Source organism: Cupressus sempervirens, chromosome 3 (genome assembly GCF_028749045.1).
Source record: "Cupressus sempervirens isolate cs-2001-9-10 chromosome 3, ASM2874904v1, whole genome shotgun sequence".
Lineage (NCBI taxonomy): Eukaryota > Viridiplantae > Streptophyta > Pinopsida > Cupressales > Cupressaceae > Cupressus > Cupressus sempervirens.
This window is the reverse complement of record NC_143120.1, coordinates 323,151,360-323,166,034: the sequence shown is the minus strand read 5'-3', so window position 1 is coordinate 323,166,034 and position 14,675 is coordinate 323,151,360. Positions and strand designations below refer to the sequence as shown.

The following is a 14,675-nucleotide window of genomic DNA, read 5'->3' as shown; positions in this document are numbered from 1 at the left end:
GAAATTCTTGGTGAGTTTTTCGAGAGCTCAACTGGGTTGTCTGTTTTTTCTGGGTGCCTCGATTTTTGAGCCAACGGATCTAGAAAACGACAACATTTTCCTTTTGGGTATTTTGAGCTATCTTTTGGGTCACTCTCCAAATTTTTTTGTTCTTCCATTTTTTTGCCTCGAAGAACGTGCCTTCACAGATATTCACATTTTTCATTGAAAAACATGCCATGGAATCTCTGACAAACATTTTGCTCGAGCACAACTCAAAATTTAATGGTCAAAATTATGGCACTTGAAGCAGTGAATCACCGCCATTTTTGAATATCGGAACATTGATCAACTTGTTCTGGGTGTTACGAAGTGCTCGACTGCTCTTGGTCGTAATCAGGATACATGGGATTTGAATAATCGGGAGGCCGTGATGCTTCTCAAGTTATCCGTGGTTAATTATCAACTCTCTCAGATTCTATCCGGCAAGACAAATACCCAGATTTGGACACATCTTAGAGGTCTTCATGAGACTTCTGACAAAAGCAGAGCTTTCTTTTTGAAGAACACTTTGTTTTCTATTGTCATGGATGAGGTAACCTCGCTCTAGGCACACCTGAATAGGATTCAGGAAATCCATGATCAGTTGCTTGCCATTGATCGCAAAATGGAGGAAGGGGACTTTGTGGTTATCACTCTTCGGAGTTTACCAAAGTCCTATGAGCATTTTATCAAGACTCAACATTATGTCTTTTGGTGTTGATTTGAAGTTCACTGATCTCTGCACACTTTTTGCTTTAGCAAGATCGGTGGAAACAACAGTTCGATAGTAGCTCCAACTCCACCTCCATAGAGCAAGCCTTCACTGCTAAATCCTTTCAGAAGGATAAAGGCAAGTTTCAACAACCGTCTTAGCAGAAGTCTTCTGCTCTAGCATTAGATGGTTCTCGGAATAAGAACATTCGATGCAACTATTGCCACAAGTTTGGGTACATGAAGGTTGAATGTCGGAGACGCTTAGCCGCACAGTTTAAGCAATCAGGTTTGCAGTCAAAAGCGAACAATGCAAAGCACACTGAGCATACAAAATTTACCTTTTATACCTTCATGGCTAAAAGACCTGTAGATCATATCAAGTTGTCTGCTTGGTACATAGGTGCCTTTGGTCACTTCACTCGCCGCAAAGACTGGTTCACTGACTACCATCTTTATTTAGAATTTGTTATTTTTGGTGGTAGTGAAGAGTACATAGTTGTCGGCAAAGACAACAAAGACAACATTCAAATTCAATCTACTCAGAGGAATCTCATTTTCCTTGATGTGTACTATGTTCCAGGGATGGAACTAAATCTACGCTCAGTCAGTCAGTTATTACGACATTCCCCACACTTGGATGTCACCTTCAATTCACATTAGTGCACCATCACTGATCGGGCGAATCAGTCTACTGTTGTAGAGGGTCTTGAGGATCATGGTCTTTTTAGGCTTATTATTTCTGGTGATTCTCAGGACTTAGCTATGGTTGCTCGGCGGTCTTCTATTAGCACACTTTGGCATAAGTGTATGGGCACTTAAATGTGCATTATCTCTCACAGCTTGCTCGGGATGAGCTTGTTCTTGGATTGCGAGAGATTCAGACTCAACAACTTGGAGTTTGTGATGCATGCTAGGTTGGCAAATAACATCGCACACCTTTCACTAGTGGCGATTCATGGCGAGCTTCTCAGGTACTTCAGCTTGTTCATGCCGATATCTACGACCCTATCGCCACTCCTTCTGTTCTTGGGACTAAGTATTTTCTGTTGTTTCTTGATTATTTCAGTAGAAAAATGTGGGTGTATTTCCTTAAAAAGTAATTAGATGCATTTCCTGTATTTCAGAAGTTTAAACCTTTAGTTGAAAAAGAGTCTGGGAAACCTATTATTAGTCATAGATCAGACAATGGGGAGGAATTTTATTCTAATGTTTTCTCTAGCTTCTTGGATACTCATGGCATCAGACGCCAGTTAACAACACCCCACACACCACAACAGAACAATATAGTTGAACGTCGAAACAAAACAATCATCAAGATGTCTCGATCCATGCTCGAACACAGACATGTTTTGAAGAAGTTTTGGGCAGAAGTAGTCAACATTGCAGTTTATCTTTTGAACCAGTCACCCACAGTGGTGGTCAAAGGTAAAACTCTAGAAGAGGCCTGGTCAGGTCGCAAGCCCAAAATCAGTCACTTGAAGGCTTTTGGCTCCCTTGCTTTTGTTTGGATCCTTGATGCGTCACACAACAAGTTGGATGCTAGGAGTCTGAAACTCATGCTTGTTGTATACAATAGTCTTCACAATGCTTACGGCCTGATCGATGTTGAGACATCTCATCTCGTCTAGAGTCGTGATGTAGTCTTTGATGAGTAGCGAGGACCATTCATGCGTGTTTCTCCTGTTCCTGATCCAACATACCAGCCTATGAAGGCTCATGATTTGGGAGTTAGGCTTCCATTAGGTCCATCTAATGGGAGGGCTCCAGTAGCTCCTGCAGCTCTAGTTATACTAGTGATACCTGTACAAACACCTCCAACTTCTCCTGCAAGATCACCTCGATTTGTAGATGCTTCACTTGAGTTTGATCTAGATTATTCTGATGAGGAACTTGATCACGGTCGTTCTCCTCTTCGGCCTAAGTGGTGGGCTAAGACACTTGCTAATCTTCATGATGATGAGCTCATTGATGGGAGAATTGCTCGGAAAAAGAGCAAATATACAAAGTCTGTCAACTTTACTTTCATGGCCAACATTCATAGTGTGTTTGAACCTCAAACATATTCCGAGGCTAAAGGAATTCCAGAGTGGGAACAGGTCATGACATCTAAACCCCAGAGCCTGTTGAAGAATAATACTTACATCCTTTTTGATCTTCCACCATGGAAGAAACCCATTGGCTACAAATGGGTTTACAAAATCAAATACAAATCTGATGGTACTTTGGATAAGTACAAAGCTCGTTTAGTTGGGCATGGCTTTTCTCAGCGTCAAGGCATTGATTATGAGGAGACTTTTACTCCTACTGTAAAAGTGAGCACCATCAGATTAGTCCTAGCCATAGCAACACAGTTTGGCTGGAAGGTCCATCAGATGGACGTCAAGAGTGCTTTCCTGAATGGTGATCTCCATGAAGAGGTCTACATGATGTAGCCTCCTGGTTTCAAGGTTGCTGGTAAAGACCACCAGGTGTGTAGATTGGGAAAAGCTCTCTATGGCTTGAAGCAGGCCCCTTGGGCATGGTACATCAAAATTGATAAGAACCTCAGTAATTAAGGCTTCAAGAGGAGTTCTTCAGACTCAAATTTTTACATCAAGATTATTGACAATGACATCATCCTTTTGGTTATTTATGTGGATGATTTGATCATCACTAGCAGTTTGACATCTTTGATTTAGGGAACCAAACAGAAATTATGCTAGTCTTTTGATATGACTGACCTTGGGCTCATGCATTATTGCCTAGGTGTTTAAGTTTGGCAACAGTCTTTTGATATATTCATCTCTCAATCCAAATATGCTAGGGCTCTATTAGAGAAATTCCCTATGCAGGATTGCAACCCTGCATCTACACCTATGGACAAAGGTCCCAAGTTATCCGCAAAGTCTGATTCTCCTTCCGTTGATGGTACTACATACAAGCAACTAGTAGGTAGCCTCATCCACCTCTTTGCTACTAGCCCTGATATTAGCTTCGCAGTCAGCTACATCTCACGCTTTATGACAACTCCTAAGGCTAATCATTGGATAATCGCAAAGTGTGTGCTTCGTTATGTGAAGTACACTTCGGATTATGGACTTTTGTACTCTCGAAGTTCTAATCCTAAACTGAGTGGGTTCACATATTTAGATTGGTCAGGCTCTATTGACGATAAAAAGTCAACGTCTGGATATGTATTCAGTTTGGGATCTGGTGCAATCACATGGACCAGTAAAAAGCAACCGACAGTTTCTGTCTCCTCTATAGAGGCCGAATATAGAGGGACTGTTAAGGTAGGATGTGAAGTTGTTTGGCTTTGTCGGATGCTCGGGGATATGTAGATGTCATCAACAGGACCGACTACTTTGTTTGTTGATAACAAAGGCATTATCGAGTTAACCCGAAATCCAGTCTTCCATGAACGAACCAAGCATGTGGATGTTCATTGTCACTACATACGACGACTGGTTGAAGACGAGACAATAGATTTGCAGTATGTTCCTACCACAAATCAGATTGCAAACATTCTCACCAAGCCTCTTGGTCTTGATAAGTTTGTCAAATTTAGAGGAAAATTTGGTGTTATAGATAGATTAAACATTAAGCAAGAGTATTACAATAGTAGATAATCGTCTATTATTAGTTAATGGTAATCTATTGTATATATTAAGTTAGCTTGAGTTAGCTGTAGCATTTTTAGCTTTCTTTCAGCTAGAATAGAATGTTTCTATTCTTTATGATCGTTTCCTAAGGAAACATCATTCCATTCTTGTGTATAAATTGACCTCTCAATCTCTCTTAATAATAAGCAAGTATTTTAACAATTACTTAGTAATACTAACTCCAACAAAAGATGAATACGATAGAACACTTTGAATATATCCCACGCAATACAGATTTTTTTAGCTCATGTATATATCTCCAACCAAGAAGAAAAACGTTTTTCAACCAAAAACTTTCTCACGTGATCCTTCTTGTGATTTGTAACTAAGGCCACATCAGCTATGATTCCAAACTTGAACAATGTGAAGAATAAAAGTGGAGATCCTTCAATGTCGTAAGCTTGTTAGACATCCAAATGTAACGCTACTTATCTAGCGGACACCCGACATCAGTTACATGATGTGACTTGAAATGTTACGCTATTTTATGTATTATAAATAATACATTGGAGATTTTGTCAACATGACAACATTGGGGGTTGCTTCAGATTGTGTGAATAATACTTACACCTATCGAGACAATACTGAATTGAAACCTAGAGCACTACACAAATGAAACTGTTGGTGATAAAATTCATTTATTCAAAAATAATGAATTCATGAAATGGTAAAGATAAGAAAACCGACAGTGATGATAAAGTGGTAAACCATCTTCACACAATATATGAGCTGTAAGCATAAGAGGAAAGACAATGATGACAGTGCGAGATAATCATGATGTCAATTAAAAACAAAGCCTTATGCACGATAAAGACATTGTGACAAGGCAGGCTCCAGAAAACATAAATGGTCGAGTGCTCGATTTCAAGCAAAAGAAGATTCTTTCCCAAACGACTAAGTTTGAGATCGTTCTTGGTGATCTCAATAGAGTCTGGATTCAACGAATAATGACAAGAGGGCTTCTTTCTTGCTCTGCAGAAACCAACTGGATCTATACTACTTCCATTGGACACTATTACTTGACAGAAAACAAGCATTTGATAGAACGGTTGAGATATCTCATATGCTTCCGCAATTTAACAATGCTTATAAGACTCAAGAATCCTTCATTTAGCAGAGTCACACGATGTCCACTAACCACCAGACAGTCTTCGATAAGGTTTTTCATGAATACAATATAATCACCATAAATCTCAATTGTAGTAATGCAAGCACTGTTGCAGGCATCAACAATGATAGGAAACAAAATAGTATAATCAATAAATGATTGAGTGCTCTAGTTGTAAGAAATAATTTGATTGATTCCCTTAGCAACCACTTTAAGATCACCACTGCATGTTCTACATGGAGAGTTTGAGATCCTCTCTGCCATTATGAAAGATCATGCATATGGACAACATGAAGAAAATGAAGAAATAGTCACGCCATTCATCAAGAAACAATGATGCACATAACCTCATAATGATAGAGGTCTGTGAGATTGACAACTAGAGCTAATCAAGTAGCATAAGTAAGAAGAGCTCCTAAAACTTGCTATTATCCAAACCTGGCTCTAATTCCAAGATAGATTTTCAGCCCAGAAATAAGATGATAAACAACAATAATAAAGAGCCAAAACTGAAACAACAAACACCAAAAATACCCTAGGAAAACCCTTCTAGAATGAAGGAAAAAACCCAGCCACACAAAAAAATATCATTCTATTGATCATAAATGTAAAAATGTACAATGCCTTTTGCTAGATGCGATATATATAACACAGGAGAGACTCTTCACTTTACAACAGAAGTTCTCTTGAAATTCCCAATATTACAACTCTTCGTATTTCCATGCCTTGACGCATGATGAATGACACGTCTTTATATTTAATATTACAACAAAGTTGTCGGTTTTGGTTCCGGTTCAGATTCGGGTTCAAAATTCGTTCAATTTTTTTTTTTTTGGTTGGGTTCAGATTCGTTTTGGGTTTGTCTATACAAAAATATATGTTTTAATATATATGTGTGTGTGTATACAAATATGCAGCAGCAAATAAGTTCATACACCACTATGCTAATTTTAAAGCAACATAGCAAAATGCACCACCATATCAATGTTTTAGTCTAGAAACAATAATATCAACATTAAAAATCAGCCATCACAATCAAATATCATAAAAAACCATCAAACAAATCATCATCATTCTGCTGTTGCAAACTAGAAGTACAAAAGTTAATGTTATAGGCCCGTTTAAGGCCAATGTTGTGATAGTGCCATATTTTAAGCTTCACACATTAATTGTCATACTCAATGATTCAAATAAAGCAACTTTCAATCAGACTAGATGAAGCCAAGAAAGCAGGTTTTGGATCTAGATTTAGCCATAGTAAAGATTTCTTTAGATTTTGCTCAATCCATAGTTGTCCATACATGTTAGCCTATATGCACAATTTATGGTGTATTTACTTACATTACATAATAGATGCGTGGCACATTTATACATCCTGATTCTTCTAAAGTAACATTTAATTCAAATTAAAATATTTAGTAATTTGAGTCGAATCATGTGCTTGATTCTAATTTGGCATTAATTTTTTTTGAATAAGTAAACAATAAGGTCTTTTTTGACCAAATTCTCCAAAATTCTGTCCAGGTTCCTATGCTGGAATCCAAAGTCGCTCAAAAGTCATCTGAATTCTGCTAGGGTTCCTTGGAGAGAACTCCAAACAAAATTTGGTCTCTGTGGTAGACTTTTGACAGAATCTGACAAGGACTAGACTTTTGAGAGAATTGAATTTGGAATTCCTTATTACGAAGGAATTGAAAAATATTTGCTTGTAATAAACAGTGATCAAGAGATCAATTTATACAAGAGACTGAATAATGTTTCCTTAAGAGACAACTGTAAAGAATAGAAACCTTCTATTCTAGAAACATAAAACTAAATATTAGAAACATTCTAATATTTATAGAAGATTACAATAGAAAACTATTAGATACTAAATAGAGATAATAGAAACTATCTATTATCGTAATATTCCTAGGCTTAGGAGAGAATCTGGTAACTCAGTATTACAATTATCATAAACGTCCATTTCATTTGAAGGTGACTATAACAGAAATAATACCTAGAGATAAGATTTCTATCACAGCTACCAACTCTAACACTCCCTCTTAGCGAGAGAAATCTTTAGCTGAACAATTGCACAAGGCTGCAACCAAATTGTCAATGATAATATCTAATCACATAGATCGTATAAAATTTCATGGAATCAATCAACATGAAAACCCCGCAGAAAATGCAAATAGTTTTCATGATGTTGTCATGGAATCTCTCAACGTGACACTAAGAGAACAGTTTACTCTTGGTTAATAATCATGGAATCACTCAACATGATAGACTTGTAAGAATCACAACTAAGCCTTTAATCACAGACTCTCTCAACGTGAACTGTCATGGAAGCTCTCAACATGACATCCAACTTGCATCACAAAATCTCTCAACATGATGTCATCATGGACTCTCCCAACATGATGTTCACTTCCCATAGTGAAAAAGTTATCACAGCTGATTCTTACAATCTTATTTATTCAAACAAGAATACAAATAGGCATAACGAAAATAAGACTTTGTTCCATTTAAGTCTCAAAGTTAACCATACCCATCTGAAACTTGTTTCAAATAAGATTCTCAAAACATCATGTATAAGAAAGGAGGGGATACTATAAAGCCCCACTCTTAACTAAGAACAACTCCCTCTGGAGCTGAACATCTCCCTCTGGATCTCATATGCAAATATTAATTCAACTCAATAAGCAACTTCCTCATCTGATCATCTCCCGCTGAGTATGTAACCCTTATCTAGTTGCATCTTGTAAACAATCCAGAGAGATTAATGAAATCAATTTATCTTAAAGAAACATGTTAAATATATACATTATGACAACAACCAATTAAAAACAGGTTTATCTCATGATTTTTTTTTTCAACAAAGCCTGGATCCAATAAATCATGACAAGAGGTCTTTTTTCTTGCTCCGGAGAAACCACTTGGATCTATACTGCTTCCATTTGACACTTTTACTTGACAGAAAACAGGGATTTGATAGAATGGTTGACATATCTCATATGCTTCTGCAAATCAACATTGCATCTAAGACTCGAGAATCGTTCATTTTGCAGAAATAGTCTTCAATAAGGTTTTGCATGACTGCAATATGATCACCATAAATCTCAATTGCATTAATGCAAGCAACATTGCAGGCATCAACGATGATAGGAAGCAAAATAATATAATCCATAAATGATGGATGGCTCTAGATGTAAGAAATAATCTGATTGATTCCTTTAGCAATCACTTTAAGATCACCACTGCATGTTCTGCATGAAGAGTCTGAAATCCTCAATTTGCCATTATCAAAGATCATGCATTCGGCCAAGAGGAAGAACATGAAGAAATAGTCATGCCATTCATTAAGAAACAATGATGCTCATAACCTCATAATGATAGAGGTCTGTGAGATTGACAACTAGAGCTAATCAAATAGCAGAAATAATCTGATTGATTCCTTTAGCAACCACTTTAAGATCTGCATAGACATTGTAAGATATCCATCATAATAGAAAATTAAGTTTTTGTAAGATCATCAACTTTCAATAACTTTTGCAAATTCAAGTGATGATCATTTGGAAGTCGTCACTTCCTCATGATGTACACAAGGGGTAGAACCACCACATAGTCATGAGTAATATTCACAATCACCACTACATGTTCTGCATAAAGAGTCTGAAATCCTCAATTTTCCATTATCAAAGATCATGCATTCGGCCAAGAGGAAGAACATGAAGAAATAGTCATGCCATTCATTAAGAAACAATGATGCACATAACCTCATAATGACAGAGGTCTGTGAGATTGACAACCAAAGCTAATCAAATAGCATAAGTAAGAAGAGCTCCTAAAACTTGCTATTATTCAAACCTGGGTTTGATACCATGATAGATTGTCAGCTTAGAAAATAAGATAATAAACAACGATAATAAAGAGCCAAAACTGAAACAATAAACACCAGAAATATCCTGGGAAAAACCTTTTAAAATAAAGGGAAAAATCCAGCCACACAACAAAAATATCTTTTTATTGATCATAAATATTCAAGTGTACAATGCCTTCCTCTAGATGCAATATATATAACACTAGAGAGACTCTTCACTTTACAACGGAAGGTCTCTTGAAACTCCCAATTTAACAACTCTTCGTATTTCCATGCCTTAACACATGATGAATTCCACATCTTTATATTTAATATTACAATATTCATAAACGTCCTTTTCAGCTGAAGGTGACAATAATGGAATTGACACTCAGAGATAAAGATTTCTATTGCAGCTACAAACTCCAACAAGAAAATCATGTCTGTTGGAAAAATCACGGGTTACATAGATGTGTTGGGTTCGCAAGGCCTTCGCAAAAGTGCATCACACAAATATAGCTAGAAAAAATATGGTTTTCTGATATCCAAACACAGGCCACATGAAATAAGGTTCAAATGGACAGAGAAAATCGTGCTGTCACAACAAAACACGAACAATTTTGCATGAGATAACAATGAAGTTGCATGTGCCATAAACAATCTTTCATGAATGGCCCTAGACACGAAACAAGAAATTTACACAGAGGCAAACTGAGGCCTTTTGAATGTCTAGAGAAAAAATTACCTTTCAAAAAATAGAACAAACAACTCACAGGAATAAAATTTTTGGGTCTTGGTTTTAGCAAAAGCTCACAATTCTTTTAAAGAAGTTCCCGCTCTGATATCACCTGAAAACAAAATGATCCAAATAATTGCATGATTATTATTGAGGAATGAGGAATTGTTTATACACAATCACAATGAAGATGTTTCTAAATGAAACTACTTACTACTGAAGACAAGAATAGAAACATTGTATTCTAACTAGACTGAAAGAAATTTAAACGAATTAATTAATAATTACATTATTAACCATTAATTATAGATAAATATTATTCTACCTGTTTCCTTGTGCCAACTTTGCTCATAATCTCTTTGTTGGGAATGTGATATGGGAGCATCGAGGAGAAATGTACGATTAATTACTAGTATATTGTATAATCTCTTGAATCTAGTAAACTTATTTATGTTTTATACAAGAACTTTGGGTTTCTGTTTGGAAAGCTTACTAATTGTCAATTTTTTTTTTGAATATTTTTGTTAGAAGCATGTTGACTGGGAAAAATATCCCATAAAAATACCTTGACGACATTATTTGCATTTAATAGTGGCAGAAGCGCTTCAAGCAGTCTATGGGGAGTCTCTGTTCCAGCAGTATGGCATTGGGAGGGAGGATATGGCATTGCTGTTTGCCTTCGGATATTTTGTCTCACTTTTCGCGGGCATGTTTTTGGGAATTGCCTCTGATTTTATGTAAGTTTTCATTTTAACCAATCTGACTTACACAAATCTTTTGAAGTGTTGATTCATATTTACAATTCTTGCAAGTTTTATTTTCTCTTTTTTAATGAAATCTTGAACAAGGCTTCGTAATATCTGTAAACATCGGTTATGCTTTAATGCACTTTGTAATTGTTTTGCCACAACCTGATATGTGGTTTGCCCTATTGCTTTGGGATATTTGATTATTGTTTATGCCATAATGAATGTCTCTCCCAATATCATTACACCATAAGCCCGTCACTCAAGTATTGCAGTAAGCTCATTAATATGCTTCCCATGTGCTATGGCAAGGCAGTGAGGACCATAATTAATAACGGACCACCAGAGATTTTTCTTTACTGCACAGAAAATTTTCAAATTCTCAAGTTAGTAAAAAATAAATGAAACATTGAAATAATGATTTAATATTAATTAATTTAATTAAATAATAATAAAATATCATAAAGTCTTGTTTTATTAAATAAAGTTCTCCAAATATATTGAAGTCGTTCTAATGTTCTAGATGCTTCTTGGAGTTCTTTATAAGGAGGTTGGATAGAGGAAGCCAGGATGCTTTTGGATATGAAAACGATTTATGACGTTTGGGGACAAAAACCTTTAGGAGTTGTTCAGAGGGTTGGGCGAAAACCTAGCTCTTCCAAAGGGGTGGATCCATGATGGAGTCTACATCTGGGCCACATTTGTGAAGTCTTCATCCGAGGGCAATTTTGCAAAAATATGATAATTGGAGGTATTCCATATTGTGTCTGATTTGAAAAATTTAATACTAAGTATAATCTTGTTGCTGCGGGTCTGAAGGCTGACATAATAATTTGTGTGGAACCCAATCCTTTCATTTGGCAAGAGCAAACAATTTTAATATCCTTACTTTGAAGACATTGATTAGAGTAAATATTTCATATTGAACTTTGCTATTGGATATGAGTTTGTTGACTATTGAAGCTGGACATAACGGCCGCAAAGATTATACTTGCTCAGATTTGATAATTTAAAGATTCAGTTTATCATCAAGAGCCCCAGTGGAAGCTTTCAATAATTAATTCTGGAGTATTATTCTGGGTCGGATTGATCTGTTTATTGAGTTACCTTCTTTGAGTATTTCACCTTGCGCAGGCCTCATATCCATAGCTGAAAGGGAGCCATCGTCACTGCAGTGGATTGTAAGGGGTGATTGATGCCTTTGCTGGTGTGTGAGGCCTTGAAGAAGGTTGTTGAGTATTTGATACATCCTTGAAATCATTTTTGTGGGAAAATACTCAGAGCAGTGTGAGCATACTGAAGCTTATTTCCCATGTACGTTGGACCTGTGTGTGGAGGTCTTATAGTCTCCTGTAGATGGCTGTTTTCTGGGCAAAGGGAATAATCATTTCCAGTGCTTCTAGGTTGGCTCAAGTTTGAAAGGAATAGCTGAGATTTGTAATTGCTGCTGTCCATCTTCTGTATGCTGCAGTTCTCAGTTTTAAACTGATTGTGTAATTCTGAACATCGCAGTATATATTTTCGGACTGGTGCTTGCATTAAAGGTCAGAAAAACTTTCTGTTTGCAATATGCTCTCTGTGATTAATGATGGTGATTTTCTTGAGGATAGTTGTGCATTGTTATTTAAAATCTCAATCAAACAAACAAAACATCTACCAGAAAACTGAGATTTTTAGACCAGCATGTCAATGTTATTTTTCAGTGATTGAATGCAAAGTGCAAACTGTTTGATGAAATTCCTGAAACCTAAATCTACGGAAAGTGGAAAAGGAATTGCCAATAATTGGTTTCTATGTTGGGATTGAACATTTCATTAACTCATGAATTCAAAGAGAGAAGATAGTTCACTGTTCTAGATCTGAAATTAAATCAGGTCAAGGGCAAAAGATTAATTTGTATCTTTTATGTGTTGATGGCTTCTAGAAGTTTGATGGTTACGTTAGAAAAGTTACTTGGTGTTGTGCAGAGGTCGGAAGAAGGCTTGCATAGTCTTTTGCATCTTACACCTCATCGGTTGCTTAGCTAGACTATTCAACAACTATAATATTCTATTGATGGGAACTTCATCCATATCACTTGCCTCTTCCCTTTTCTCATGCACTTTTGAAACATGGATGACAACTGAACATGAAAAGGTGAGTGTCTTAGTACTTTCTGACTTCATTGCCTAGAGTAATGCAGTTTACTTAGGATGTGATATTGCTTCTTTTTGGTGCATTACATTTCTTAGCTGGTTGTATTTGCAGCTAGGTTTCCGGCAAGATTGGTTGAGTGATACATTCTGGACAATGAGCTTTGGAACAGCAGCTTCATCTTTGGGAAGTGCAGCACTGGCAAATGCTTTAGTAAATTTGAAGAGTCCACATGGAATGGCTCTCCCATCAGCAGCAGCTGCTGTTGTTGCAGTTTTATGTGCTATATTTATTACCAAAGGATGGGAAGAAAATACAGCAACTTCCAAAATCAAGACTCGAAAAATTGTTTTGTCTTTGGCATATTTGATGGCTGGTTAGTACAGTAAGTTTTTACTACACACTGATAAGTATCGACCTTCTACATTAGAAGTTCGATTTTCTTTTCTTCTGCTTTTTTGTGACATCAAAGTAGTGTGCTGTGAGTATTTAAATCCAATGTATTTGATGCAACTAAGAAGTATAGTCATTGGCCTCTAATATGAGTGATTTAACGTGTTTGATTTTTTATTGTTGCTATGACTTGTAATTGTTTTGAAAACGGCAAAGCATTGCTATCATTTTTTTCTGTTCTAATAAAACTGAAGATTGGCAGATAAAAGGATTTTGCTATTGGCATGGGTTCAAACCTGCTTTGATTTTGCTGTCACAGCCTTTTGGTTTCTCTGGACTCCTACCATTGTGGTATGCTTTCTTAAACATTTTGTTGTGTTTAATGTGCAATCTTAACTCAGTTTCACTAACTGTTCAGATTTCATGGTATATTTTTAACGCATTGGAACATGTAGTTCCTTTTCATCATAATCCTCTGTCTAATCCAGTTTTGACTGTATCATGAACATTTTGCTTTTATTAAAACACTTTAAAATTGTGAGGGCGTTTCCAATACTTTGGATTCATTTGTTAAACTGGATATGGCAATTAGGATCTGTTTATTGCTAGTGTTACACAACTTGGATTTGTTAGTGCCTTTTTCTAATTTGAGCAATCCAGATAAACTCTGTTGGCTGAAACTTAGCAAAAAGACTTGCCCAAAGATAACGAACTTAAAAAGTACGCAAGATATTGGAATAATTTACATATTTATTTGTTTTTGTGGGAAATTGTTTTGATAGATACCAAGATAGGTATGCTCTTTCAAAACTAAGCTAAAAGTATATTAATTAATACCACATCAAATACTAAACATGAATTGAAATTGAAAGGTTTTTTTTGGTTCATATTTAAAAATCAAAATGTTTACTTTAATCTTTGAATACAAAATCCATGAATCGCGATTCATTGTGTGAGAAGGATATGTTCATATCGTTGTTGTTAGAGTAATTAGTTGTTTTCACTTATTAATTAAATCACTTTGATTTAATTAATTAAGTTGCATATTACTCTAGTTTGCTTAAGCTATCTTGTAGATGCATATAATTAATATTTTATTAATTATAATGTGCAACCCTAGCTTTTTTAGGCTTTAGGTTACCCTTTTTGGGTTTCGGTCTCCTTTATAAGGATTGATCTCTTTGTTTTTTTTTTATTATGAAGGTCCGTTGAATAATATTTTCTTTGTCTGAGTTTTTCAGATCAAACCCTTGCCTCTTATTGTCTTTTTCTTCTACGTGACAGGTTTTGTGCATGCAGGTTTTCTTGGGCTTCATGGATTTGTTGTGCGCTTTTGCTC

General features: G+C 36.1%; 1 protein-coding gene across 3 annotated transcripts in view; it reads left to right on the top strand.

Annotated features, from left to right (window-relative positions):
• Window positions 1-14,675, top strand: part of LOC149566299 (Major facilitator superfamily protein) — an 84,613-nt gene that overhangs the window by 32,229 nt on the left and 37,709 nt on the right. For all 3 annotated transcript variants that reach the window (XM_089819711.1, XM_089819710.1, XM_089819709.1), the window contains exons 3-6: window positions 10,657-10,801; window positions 12,778-12,946; window positions 13,058-13,319; window positions 13,599-13,687. In XM_089819711.1, coding sequence (XP_089675837.1) covers window positions 10,657-10,801; window positions 12,778-12,946; window positions 13,058-13,319; window positions 13,599-13,687 — 665 coding nt within the window. The remainder of the gene's footprint in view (window positions 1-10,656; window positions 10,802-12,777; window positions 12,947-13,057; window positions 13,320-13,598; window positions 13,688-14,675) is intronic.